Raw genomic sequence first — 13,996 nt, 5'->3', positions numbered from 1 at the left:
AGACTATATATTATGTTTAATTGCTTGTTATTCTCGGTCCATTTGTTGCTTGCCGAATGAAAAAAAAAAGTATTTAGGAGTAAAACATTTTTACCTTCATATAAGACTGGCTAATTCGCCTTTATTCATAAACGCTCATAAGGATACTGTGCTTCGCAGAAGAGATTCAAACCCATGTCTCTCCAGACAGATGGCTGGTGTAAGAAAGATTTATATGAGTAGGGAACCTTGCTTATATATCAAATACTGTATTTTTCCTTCCATTTTAGCTTCCATTAAGCAAGGCGGCGTCATGTCAGAGAGGCAGAGCGAGGTCAATATATTACCACCCAAAGACTTTTTCCAAACATCCATGACTGGTCAGTTGGGTGGCAAAGCAGAGACTTGCTCACTAAGCCACTGATGCTGGAAATATAATAGCGATTTTTTTAATTCCTCGTGATCCAGGATAACGAACGTATTTTAGATCAATATATAAAGTAAGTTTCTCTAATAATAATAATAATAAGCTGCATGCTTCAAGCTTTTGAATGTATCAAATATTAATATAAATGAAGTATTTTCCTTCTTAATATGATTTTTTTTCTGCTTCTTTTCTGCTTTTGTCCTTCCTACACGAGAGGTTTTGCAACCTCTCGTGCGGGTAGGACTGAAAAAAATGATATTAATAAAGAGTGAAAACTCTGTTTTAGAATGCTCAAGTCAGAGTGAACTTCCGGTTTACAGAAAAATTGTAAGTAAAATAGCAAAGTAAGTAAAAAAAAAAAGTAAAATATCCAGTTGTTCCGTTACACTTTCCTAACCAGATCTAAAAGTTAATTTTCACTTGACTACAAAACTATATTAACATATTACCAACTGGAAATATAATAACAGTATTGAAACAATAATTCGTCTCGAACGTTTAAAGGAGACTAGTTATCTCTGGTTATTATCTCCACTTCATGGTATAACATCACCTTGTAGTTTGATTCTAACTGTGGTATGGAAGATTTGGAAAGTTTTTGTGTAAGTGATCACTGAGGGTGCAAGATCGCTATTCTACTTACTGAAAGTTCGAATCAGTATGAAAAAATATACTTCGTCTCTACAGCAGGGTATCAGGATTATCTACGAACTTCAGAAAATTAGTCAGAAAAGATTCTAGTTGTGGATTGGTTAAAAAAATTCATCGAGAATTAGTGTTTTGTCTCAATAAAGAGCATACAAGTGGATTCGCATATTCCAAAAGGCAAAATCATTACAAAAACACTCAACATCTTAGAGTGATGAAAACATCGAAAAACCCTTTTCATTCTCGACATTACTAAGGTGATTATTGGATAAAGCAGCACGCCACCTGCCGAGTGCTCATCGTTCTGTCTATGGAGCCATCCACAAACTTTCAAATTTGTGCAGGATAGATTCTCAAACACTGTGAAAACAATTGGTTCAAGAATATACTGAGTCCTTCCTACAGTCCAAACTCACTCCTGCTTACTCTTTCCTACTTGTGTCAGTCCAATTTTTTTTTTTAAGCTATCATTTTTGTTTTTCGGTCGATCGCGAAGCTACAAAAGCGGTGCATACGCGATCGTTCATCCTACTTATTCTGCTTCAATAGCGTATGCACTGTTGAATATGTTCCCTGGTTTTTTCACTACTTAGAAAACCAGGGGAATAATGTATTGGAATGACGCCCTTCTATGCTCTGTATTGTTATGGCAATTTATATCTTGAAATGCTTTTTGACTTTCCACCGCGTATCATGCATGGTACAGTCATAAAAACACACACACTGGAATCGGGAAATTTTGATCGACTTTTTGAGAATTAAAAAAAAAAAAAAAAACATGAGGGCAACTAGTAATGTAGGAAACGCTAATCCGACCCGTTGTAAGCAAATAAAATAAAAGTATTAGTAGAACCCTCATGGAACACATTAGGATTCTTTACATTTCTAACATCATTGCATTAGACATTACAGCAAGAGTGAGATGCGTTGGATTGATGTATTAGCCAGCTACTAATTGAGGTTTTTGTTCATTTGAGGAGGAAGCCGAAAAGTTGTAATTTATGCTTGTACACCTGACCTTCTGTAGTCTGAACCTTCTAGTATGTCAATTTCTTTATGTTTGCCTTCATGTTTACGCTTCCGCTAGGGGTGCCCAACACAACAGAGATTCTCACGGTACCAGTTTCCTCTAACACCGAGTGAATAACCTGAGGACCGTCGCTATGTCTTAACTGTCCCCACCACGGTCCATCATTCACTCCAGTGAGGTGCAGCGAAAATTAACGAGTGTCGTTCTACCATTAATGACATCATAAACACGCTGCCTCCTGCCACATGAACCGGTTGTCTCATTAGGTGTAAAAGTAGAAGCAGGAATATTACAGGATACGCAGTGGTATACCTTGTAGTATGGATATTGTTAGCATTTGCATGAGATTAAAAAAATAAATGAGAATGAAAATGCACGTGAAGTCGATTTAAACTGTAAAAAGCAGTCTTTCAAATGATAAGGTGCATTAGCTTAATCGAATTCTGCATATTTAACATCGATATGAATTCTTGTAAATTATTTTTTCTTGTTGCTCAGTTGACTGCTTTGTGAAATTACTAAGCATATTAGCCCAAGAAGAATTGCATTTATGAATACGCTTTCTCGTAGTACCCATCGTATATGTTTATGACTTCATGATTTATGCAATTTCCTAGCATAAACAGATGACTTCGCGCTTTTAATAATATATTTCGGAGCAATGAATACGCACTGTAATGCTTGCGTATGGAACAGTATTTCAAATTCATATGTTAGGAGTAGTTAACTATTATTATTTCGCTATTACATATTTTGGACTAAAATGGAGTAATTCTGAAATGTTTAATGATGCGTAAATGGTAATTAAGCTGTCAGTTATATATATAAACGACAGTCAAAATTTTCAGCGAGTCACAGTACGCTAAAATAATAAATATATTAGTCCGCCACCTATGGTGCATTATATGAAAAGAAAAACAACAATTAATTTGATATAAAACTTACGCAGGTCGAGAAGATGGATGTTTTCATTACAGTGGGTAAAGTGTGAGAAAGTTGGTGATAGTATTTTAATTCTAAAAACATAAAGAATGATGTGGCACCAGTTATCCTGTGGAATTGGGCGATAACTTTTGATCCTAAGTAGAAAGCAAACATCTCCGGGGTGTCAATGTTTATTTTCTACTCCAGAAATTTAAATTATTTAAACTGATTACAAAATAAGCTTAACTGAATTATTTAAAATGCAGTAACACTTTGTTATGATCATTCCCATCCTTTTGGGGAGGGGATATATTGATACTAGTAAAACGATCTTTTTAGTGGTCTCAACAGTGCTGATTTCACTAACATTCTTGAGATGATGATGTTATTCGTAAGTATTTCATTTTTCACTTCTTAAGGAGTTGAGTTTTGCGCAGTCAGGATATCGAATATTGTCAAATAAAATCAAGCCAGTTCGACAAATTAATAGAACTTGGAAATATTTTATTAAAATCGGCCCACCATCTAGCGTTGCTGTATGCGCACCTATAGGCGACTCTAAAGGTGCTGTCACACACACTGTTACGAAACCGATGTAATTAATATTGGTTTCGTAATATAGTTTCGTTTATAATTAATATAAACACGATAAAAATTATTTGTACTTTGTTTTAATCAGTATACAGCTGTCGCTACTTATTTTTAGCTAAGATCGTGTACTGTTACCTACATTCGCGACAAGGTCGACGCGTTGTACGTTTTGGTATGCTCTCACCGCCACTGTTATATTACGTCACTATTTAACCGATTATCGCCCCATCTGTTATAACTTGGATTCTTATAGTCCTCCACTGGACTCTCACATCCAATATGTCTCCAGCCACACGACTGTTATTCATTGACATTTTCTGGTTGTTAAATCATTATAAATTACACTCTAGACAATGATGTGCTTGAACATCTCAGTAGGACAGCAGAAATTTCCTACTTGTGTCAACACGACTATCAAACAGCGTTTTAAATCATGTAATTCGTTTATTTTCACCTTGAATTTACACATAAACCGGCTTGTTTGGGCAAGTAGAAAGTGCCCTCGCTCCCCAACCAACAAGCTATGGGTTGTAATCCCACCGTTGACATGGATATTTGTCTTGATAATTCTGTGTGAAAAGGACATCCACGATCCTACTACTTCTTCCGGCAGACTTCACTTCCAAAACCCAATAAATGTGATGTTTCTTTCTTTTTGATACATTCAATTAATTTTGTGTGTGAAAATTATTTTCTCCAAACAGATGTGCTCTTAGAAATATAACTGAATTGTGATGAATGTATTCGTTTAAACTAATTAGCATTACTTGTCTCTTTGCATATGTTCTTCTACATTTCCAATGTAAATTTAAGAATAAAAAAGTTATACCATAGTAGAGTCTATTATAATTTGTATTTGATATGCGAGAATAATATCAAATTGCCTGTGCGGCTCACCTTTGGAGCGCACCAGCAGGTAATCCATTCATTTCTTAAATAAGGTGTTAAGTGTAAGATTTAGAAGGTATGGAGCAGGGAGACCAAATATTTTATTTTTTTTAAACTGCACTGGCGATTGAGGAATTATGTTCCTGGGATGAATACATCATTCCATTGGCTTATTTTTTCTCCGTTTTTAGACTGATAGTATTATGACAATACACAGTTTATATTAGTAACTGCTTAAATATTGAGTCGTATAAAACCGCTAATTGCGTGCCTTTTTGTCCTAATTAGATAATCAAACTCACATCTCTTCAGAATATTACTCACTAAACAGATAATATACTTTCATTATGATACTAAACTTCAAAAAATAGTTTATTGAAATGTAGGTAATTTTTCTACGAATCAATTATTTTCACTTGTTTTTATTTACGGATGCCAATTTAATCATCGCAAGTCAAGCAAGGTGAAGTGAATGAAAGAGCTGATTCCGGCTATTTTCCTTATTTTAGAATTTAACGAAGGCGAATAGAAATCCTTATCAAACAGGAAATCTGTACGACAGAAACGCCAGTTTCAGTCATCATTCATGCAGAAGGTAGGTCAGATTGTTCCCATAAGTTTCCAGTATTTTACTAATGTCGGATGTTTCAGGCGACTGCTGGACCATAAATGACTTGGTAATTGATATTTTAAGGAAATCGATCTTACGGGAAACTGCGACAGTTTTAGAAAACCCCATTAGCGCAGAGGGATAATTTTACGAAGAATAGAAAAGCTATCCTCTTTTACGAAGGATAGCTTTGAACAAAAAGAAAAGCAAAATTTCTTTAAAACATAAATGCGTAGCTTGATGACCACAAAGCGTGCGAGGCATTAATTCCGAGTGGCGAATTGAACCCTTTCTGAAATCCTGACTAAAGTTGCTTGCGTTGTCGAGATTTCTTATGAACAAATTTACTATTGCAGAGACAGACACTTATTTGCATGCGATCGTAAAGAACTATCTGACCAACTGGTAAGCTACCATTAAACTATGGAGTTGTGCTGTCAAGAAACTTCATAGTTCGGCTGCGTGAGTGCTTCCATTTGAGGCTTTTAAAGACCTGACAAGATTTCACGCTGAGTAATCTGAGTCACAGCATTCACTCGAATTAAAAGAGCACAATAAGGAAACAGCGGATGGTTCAGACTCCTTTACTTTCCTCTACCCCTTTGTCTTCCACTTCACTTGTTCTTCGCGATTCTCCTATCGGACGCTGTTCTCAGAATATCTCGTCTCCTTTCAATCAACTCTGGTGACAGATATAATGAGGCTTGTCACTTTTGCTATCTAACGGTTCTTCCTCGCCGTGGCGCCTATCCTTTGCGTGCATCACGTTTACCCTCTGGCTACTTCACCCCCTCTCGTCTCCATCAGTCAAATGCCGCCAGCGACTTTCGTGTCGGCACACAGTTCAAAGCATGCGGACAATCTCCCAGTTGACCTTGAACTTGACGACCACGCAGAGGTGCAATTTCACTTTGTCCTGTGACAACAGCTATTCTAACAACAACTGTGACGTGCTGATTGCACGGCTTCTCGTGCTTTTGCTTAGTTATTATGTTCACTAGCCTTACCCAGAACCCTAATAGTAATTCTGAAGTCAGTAGCCCACACACTTAACAAGCTAACAGAGTGATGTAAGCACGCACCGATTTTCTTCCCCTACCTTAGGAGGCCCAACTTTTCATTTCTAGTTGTAAACACGTTTTGTAATTTGCTTACCAACCGAGAACATCCTGTGTGGATTACAATACATATTGTTTCATTTTGATCGATTCTTCGCACACAAAGCTTTTTTTCGTAGATTGCTATACCTGCCATCAAGATTTGGTCGATTTTAAGGAGAGTATACAGAGTAATTTCTTGAATATTAAGGGAAGTGAGAGGAATATGATTATGCAGAAATACCAGGATAAATAACAAGTTTTTTGTATATCTTCTTGTTTATCTTTTTATTAAATCTAGAAAGATAAAAATGTACAAAGCATTGCTACTTTTCAATGTATTACTCTCGCTTTTCCAAATATTATTAAAGCAATACACAAACTTCAGTGCTATCTGAGAACATTTTCGGACGTTTGTAGAGCCGTATGTACTCATTTCTTTAACGTGTGAAATTATTTTTATTTGGGGGGAGGGAGAGGGAGTAGGAAGTGGTAACCACCTGAAGCATGATCCGATTGGTAGGGTAGATCAGAAAGAATTTCAAATGTAAATTCTTTAATTTCTTCAAACAATCTATCTGTCGAATGAGGCTGAACCATGCAAAATGTTCAGTTGTTAACAGAACCTTCTGAGTTTACTTCAAAGAGCAGACTTTAATTTCTTTTTTTGCCGTTTCACCCATTCGCATCTTTGGGCATGCACTTTGACCCCCATACCTGTGCTAACATTCTTCTGTAAATCTGGAAGGGACAACTCCTATCGACCAAGGAATCTGATGACAGTAGGCTCTTTACTAACACTGAAACTGGAAAGCTGATCGAACATGTTTACTTTTCGACATAGTAGCAAAAGTAAACATTACCAACTAGGAGGGTATTTGGACTTGTATGACTACTACGTTTACCAGGGTGGTATTTCATAAAATAAGGTTCCATGCGTTGATAGATGCGTTTCCACATCAAGCGCGAAAACGCATCAATCACAGGGGGGGGGGGGGGAGTTAAATGGGTGAGGAAAGAATTTGCATCGTCTGTTTTTTTGCAGTGCCGTGGGCGTCGTTATAGGATGACAGAATGACCGAAAGCAGCCAAAAGTAGAAGCGCACAGAGTGATAAGAGTTTTCATGTTGGAGCAACAGAAATTCACCAGTTGGTAGAAGCGGACATGAAAGCAAACTTCATCCCATGAAACAACTTTCCTAGGCTGTGGTGCCTTTACTAACAGCGGGATAGATGTCTAAGACGATCACCAACTTGTGCTCCAAAGCACGTTTCTCACCAACAACGCAGATTCCTTAATCAGAGAAGACGCCCTCTAAACTGAGTGATACCACTTTAAGCGTTTAGCATCTCATGTTAGTGTTTGTTATCTTAATTGCAAAAACGTTCGTGCCTCTGGATGTACAATAAGACTTACAGATGATCGCAAACTTCACTGAAATGATTTCGCTGCACAGTCCTGATACTGAACACTGATTTTCATAAATTCGTCCACTGAAGGAGTACGAACCGCATTAATAAGCAATTTTACAACCGATGACGATGTGCGGCAAGCTGTTATTTCCTGGTTAAAGGCGCTCGATAACGATTTTTTTCTATTCCCGACACATTATTTAATGGAGATACTTCACTGTCAATGAGGGACAAACGAATAAACACATTTGAGAACTATGCAGAAAGGCAATGGGAACGTAAAGTCATATCCTTCACATTAGAATGCTTATTTCCGTATTAAGCAAAAGTAAACATAATAAGGGTGATGAACTGCATATCTTTCTAGAGATTGCATCATTCAACTCAGCTTGGAAGGAGAGAGAGAGAGAGAGTGTGTGTGTGTGTGTGTGTGTGTGTGTGTGTGTGTCCCATATAACCTTTTGGTTCAACTCTGCTGAAATTCTAAAAGGGGATCTTAAGGATTTTTGCCAAATTTGATAGAATTCTGTTTAACCGTGCTCTATACACAAATATGCTACGGCAGATTCTTGCTAATTTCGATGCGTTGTAGTTATTTTATTAATTAGATTTTACTCTTAAATTTTTGTAAGATACCCTGTTGAATGCTCGTGTCGAATAGGTGTGAGATTAAAATATTCCACCTGTAACTGAAATGAAGGAAGGTGATTGGACCGTAATGATTCTCGAAAAAAATGTAGTCAGCAGTTTACTAATAGTACTTCGTTTAAGAGTCACTGTCATGACCTTTTGAAAGGAACTATATGCGATCTATATACGAACTATATACGAAAGTTGAGGAAAAACTTCGTGGGGCAACTCAGCTATAAACCTGCAGTGCCGATAATCACAGACCGTGAACATGATTTATAAAAAGCAGAAATACGATTTCAATATCATATTTGTAATCCAACATTTGGGATGATGATAGGTGTAATAGTGACTGTTCAATGATATAATCATTGACACAAAGGAGAATAGTTTTTGCAGATCAAGGTTGCATTAAATGAGACAAGACCTTTTTTCCTCTTTGGCATATTAAAGACGGTGAATTTCTTTCCTCAAATGTTGGTAAATTTTTACTATCGTTTTCTTTTCCTCGCATCAAATTATTGCATCAGCAATTACCAAGCCGATAAACTTATGAAAGTCAGCATATACTTAAAATATCCTACACCAACATCAGTAAATTCTCATCTTTTGATCTTTAATCTGCTCTCCCCCCCCCCCGTCCCCGTTTGTCTCTCCTTCCTTCACCTGCTTGTTATGATGGATGGCTTTATATTTCCACTTCCATCATAATATATAACATCCTAGGTTTCTTCTTTTTTTCAATGTTTTTCACCTATAAAACCTATCTATATTTTTCCTCAACGACCTGGTTGGTCGAGTGGAGGGAATCCGGAGAGTTCATCGAAAAGGCAATTCATCGAATGAACAATTCATCGAAAATGCAATTAATCGAAAAAAAAACAATTCACCGAAAATTTTAACTTTTCGAAAATGTTATGATAAAAGTGATCCATTTAAGAACAAAAACTGAACCGTGCAGAGTGAGAAAGCAATGCTACTTTAATAGGGGAAAATTATAGAACAATATGGTTTCTTGTTGTCTTTCTTGTCTGTTCATGGGACTGATTTGCCTATTTCTGGGAGGAAAAGCCATCTCCGTATTATGCCTGCTAACTTACCTTTAGTTGAACAGGACTGATAAAAATTACGCTCGTCGTAAATGGGATTCCAACTACCCAGGTCTTTCTAACTAAACGGCTTCGTTTATACTGACTGAACTACGCAGGCTCCATTATTATTATTATATGCGACATCAATGCAGCAATTATTATGGGATGAATTTTACTTAGATTTGCTATTTGAAACTTTTGCAAGAAAATGTCGAACCGTTCCAGTTTTCAGTTCAGCTATATTCGGAGCGACAAAGAAATCACGTGTCCAAATCATGTATTATAACGGTTCTCTGACTTAGCGGAATTAGTCGAGGTTGCCAGTACAAGAAACTCTGCATGGTTCAGTTTTTGTTCTAAATGGATCACTTTTATCATAACATTTTCGAAAATTTAAAATTTTCGCTGAATGTTTTTTCCATGAATTTTCATGGAACCAATTCTTACCTATGATAAATTTACGACAATCGCATTCTCGAATAAGATGAATTCTGGAATTAACAATTACACCCAGAATGTTTCACTTTTCCATTCTTGCTTCTCACCCTAACAACTGCTTCGTAAGAACTACATCCCCATACTTTTTTATAGTATGGGGATGTAGTTCTCCAAATACGAATCTTGTATTTGTGATTAGGCACCTTAAACCTCCCCAAATCATTTTTTTAGAGAAAATTTAGTGATATCAGTAAGAGACATCTCTACAATCAATAGATACTCACTTCAATCGGCCAGGTATTTTCTGGGATACTTTATGAAATCTCAGACATCTCCATCTTCCCCTCAAAACCTAAAAATACACCCCGGTCGTATCTGGTCATCATCCACGATAAAATCCCCGAACTTAGCCAATCAGAATTTCTTCTTTCAGTCTTTCTTTATCCATTTTTAGAACAATCGTTCTCACGCATTATTCCCAACAATTAATCACTTGTTGCTTTCCACCAGAAATAATTTCCTAAAAACCAACCTAAAAGGGATGTTCTGCTTTCTCTTGCCATAATGATTATCGATATATGTATTCATATTATTTAATTGCAACTGAAACGTATGGAAACTTCTTTTCCTATCATTATTATTATAGCGTATGATGATATTTACAGGGAAGTACGGCACCATCTCAATCCCCCCCCTAATTTTATCCGGCCTAGGGACTGGCATAGCTGGGTCTTAAGTATTCCTGACTAAAATCCGTCTGTGTTCAGGAGTCCGATTTGCCTGCACGGATGAAAAACCCAAGATAAACTGGAGAGAAAATGTCCACGCCCAAGACTTGGGTCATGGTCTTGGAAAGATCCTTAAGCTCCTCACATCGGCGACGGGAATCGAACCCAGAACACCCCTTTCCCAGGCATATGGTTGGAAAGTGCATAACCACTCAGCTAACCGCGCGGACTTTTCTTATCATTAAAGTGAGTTCTCTAAAACGAATGGGACTGCTTACTAATTTCTTAATTTAATTTATAGGAAAAACTGGATTGGCTTCGTGCAACTAAATTTGGAATCCTCTCATAAAAGTTGAAAAACATCGTCTCAGGGATGTCCAATGAAGTTACGCGGCATTCATTAACTAATTCGAGCAGATTCCACAACATCGTTGTGGTACATCGAAAAGACGTTTTTCGAATGGAAGGATTGCTTTGAATCTCGCTACGAACGCAGATAATTTTTTTCCCCGGAGCCTTAAATGAATCCACACCCACAGAATGGTAAGTTTAGATGTAATGGCACATTCATTAAATTTCATTAAGAATACATAGCGATAAGAAAATGGAGGATTCTTATTTTCCATTCTGTTCAGGAGAGCAGAAAGGTTATAAGTGACTTCTTTCATCGACTTATCCATCCTCTTCGTCTCTCTCTCTTTCACCTGTCTTTCAATAGATCAAAACATTGCTTATCCAAACTGCTAATGATTCCAGCTGCCTCTGAATATGCCTACACGCGCAGAAATAGCCACCACCGATTTACTGTTAAGCCTCAACCTCAACAATTTTCAGCCCCCTCCCCAGAGTTTTACTTCTTTCTTTTTTTTTTAATAACCTTCCTTTGTATGAATACTCCTGACCCATGCAGCAGTTCTGTAAAATACCTCCAAAAGGAATTGGTTGAAAAATATAACATCGAATTTTAATATCTGCAAGCAGTAATTTTTAGAAAATCTTTATATTAATCAGTTTTTCTATGTGACATCAAGTAAACATTTCCATCTTCAGAAGTATAAAGAGGTTTTGATTTATTAAAGAATTGATTTATTAATATATATCTTTCTTGCGTAGTACATCCTTTCTGCATACTGCAGAAGTTCCCCCCCCCAAATCAAGGATTTGAGGCTTAAATAAAAATATTCAGATTATAAATCTCGATGTCTAGTATTCTCCTTAAATCCGTTGTTTAACCTATTAAACAGAAACAGTGAAATAGAAACATAATTAAGAAAATAATTACAAGTAAAATTTTTATTCACTAATAGATCACAAAATGAACAAAACTAGTGGCGAAAAGTGATGATAATATACTTTGAGAAACCTTGACTGCTGAAGGTTTCTCAAATTTTATTGCATCTTTCTGCACATCTCCTCATTAAAGTATGGATGTTCCCTCGAAGAATAGTGTCACTGTGCTATTTCCAATAACAGTTTATTTCTGTTACATTAGCAAGCTTTTATATTACAGCTAACATAAAAAATGATTTTGTAATCTGGCTTTCAGAAAAATTTTACTTGAAAACGTTTAAAACTCTGAATGTTAGTAGCTAGGCTGAATGTGGAATAAAAGCTACCATTGAATCTTAATTTTTCTATCAACAAAAAAAAAATGTCCAATGTTTTTTTAAATTTTAGATTAATCGATTTTTCCGCACTTACCTAACATAAATGCGCTATTCGCTAACAGCTCTTCCCCCCTCCCCTATTCAGCTGATATGCAAGTAATGAATTATAAAAGATTACGGAAAAAGTAAATTACAGAGGTGGGGGACCTGCTTGTCCGACAAGAACGTAATGCTAACTATTTGGACTTTCTGAACTTAGTTAATATTTTTACTTCAGTTAGCTCTTTTATCGAAAATATTTAAATCTGACGAAGGAATAAGGAACATATGATAACTTACCCTTAACAGTGATTTGAAATCGTATGCATTCAAGTGTTTAAGATGACTTACATAAAAAATAATTTTCTCCATTATATGCAGTAATTTACTATATTTTAGAAGTTTGTTTCAGCAAATTTGGGGAATCACTAATGTAGTCGAAATGGCATTGAACTGGAGTACATTTTGAAAGTTCTGATTTTTAAAATCAGAAGGAACAAAATTTCTGATCATATACGACAAATTATTCAGCAGAATTATTTTGAAGACACTTGCACTTCTGGCGAGAGCAGTTATAAAGATGTGAAGAGATTACGGCCAGTTGTTGAGCCAGTTTTTAGCAAAGCTATCTTCTTATAATGTATACTTTCTTTAGCAACAATTTTTTTAAAGAATTTGGGGATTAAAAGTTATTGGGTTAGCGTTGGTTTTCTTAAGTGGAATAGTTACTTAGAGGTTCTCAACGAACCCAGGAGTAAACTTAACAAAGATGAGTACTGCCTGCAACTAATAACTAGATCGGTATTTAAATCAATATTGAGTTCGTCTAATACCGTAGCGTAAAAAACAAACAAACTAAAAAAAAGCCTTTGTCATCTGAAACAGTTCCAAAAGGAGCTAGTAAAAATCTTCTACGCTGCCGACAACCCTTTTAACGTACCTCCTTGTGATAAAAGCAGTGGAGAAAGAGCGAGAGATTTTAGCTTACCTGGCATTCTCCGAGACGACAAACTAGCTTTGGTCAACAAACTTTTCCTCTGTCCTTCCGTCTCGTGCGCGCAGCTGTCTGTTGGAAACGCTAGTACCCCTCTGTGCGACCTTCGGCAGACCTGAATGTTTAATCCTGTGCACATCCCTCTCGCCGTCACTTCTGCCGACAAGTGCGGCAATGCCACTCTCAAAGATGCAGCGCGTGCCGCTCGGGGGCACGTTTACAGGCCCGACAGAGTCGTGCTCATAGACCAGGTGAAAGAGAGTAGTCAGACAGTCATCGTAGCCTACAGCTTCGACAACCCCATTGATTATCCACGACTTCAGCTTCTGGGGGGCGTCACCCTTAGTACAGTTCTTGGCCACTAGGGAACCTGTTAAAGGCACGGAAGTGATCGAAGGGATCGAATGTTGTGGAACAGTTTAAATAGCGACATTTATCCTAGGGCAAGAGTAGAACTTTTTTGTTGCATTGGTTGAAAAGCATCCAGGTTACGGCTTGGCAGAACTTTTTCTCTCTCTCTCGCTTCTCCCAAGGGTGGAAGCTGAGACAGGAGGAGTGTCTGTTTTCCTAGGCATTAGTATAATTGTTTCTCGGAGATTTTTCAAATCATTTGCACTTACTATATTAAAAATAATGTCAGTGAATACTGCCATCTACCGGACTATGTGTTAACAACTTCATTTTTTTCTATTTCGTGAGAAACAAACTTTTTTTTTTCTAATGCTGATATCCTATTCATTCTTTCAGTTTCTAAAAATATTGCCTTTAATTATTATAAAATGAGGTTAGTCAACAGATGACGTTAAAATTGCTGTTTGTCAATATATCGTTTATTTTGTGGAGAACAATTTTCGGAGAACAA

At 36.7% G+C, this 13,996-nt stretch overlaps 1 protein-coding gene across 1 annotated transcript in view; it reads right to left on the bottom strand.

Annotated features, from left to right (window-relative positions):
• The window catches only part of LOC150108749 (uncharacterized), a 111,880-nt gene extending 98,274 nt beyond the window's left edge, over positions 1 to 13,606 (bottom strand). Inside the window, exon 1 of the mRNA XM_090416207.1 lies at positions 13,129 to 13,606. Within this exon, the coding sequence (XP_090272333.1) occupies positions 13,129 to 13,273 (145 nt within the window). The 5' untranslated portion in view covers positions 13,274 to 13,606. The remainder of the gene's footprint in view (positions 1 to 13,128) is intronic.
• Between the last annotated feature and the right edge of the window lie 390 nt (positions 13,607 to 13,996).

The sequence above is a fragment of the Typopeltis vanoorti genome, chromosome 3 (genome assembly GCF_054136105.1).
Source record: "Typopeltis vanoorti isolate ZY-2024b chromosome 3, IOZ_Tvanoo_1.0, whole genome shotgun sequence".
Classification (NCBI taxonomy): domain Eukaryota; kingdom Metazoa; phylum Arthropoda; class Arachnida; order Uropygi; family Thelyphonidae; genus Typopeltis; species Typopeltis vanoorti.
Note: the sequence above shows the minus strand (reverse complement) of the source record. Positions and strands in the feature narration are given on the sequence as shown.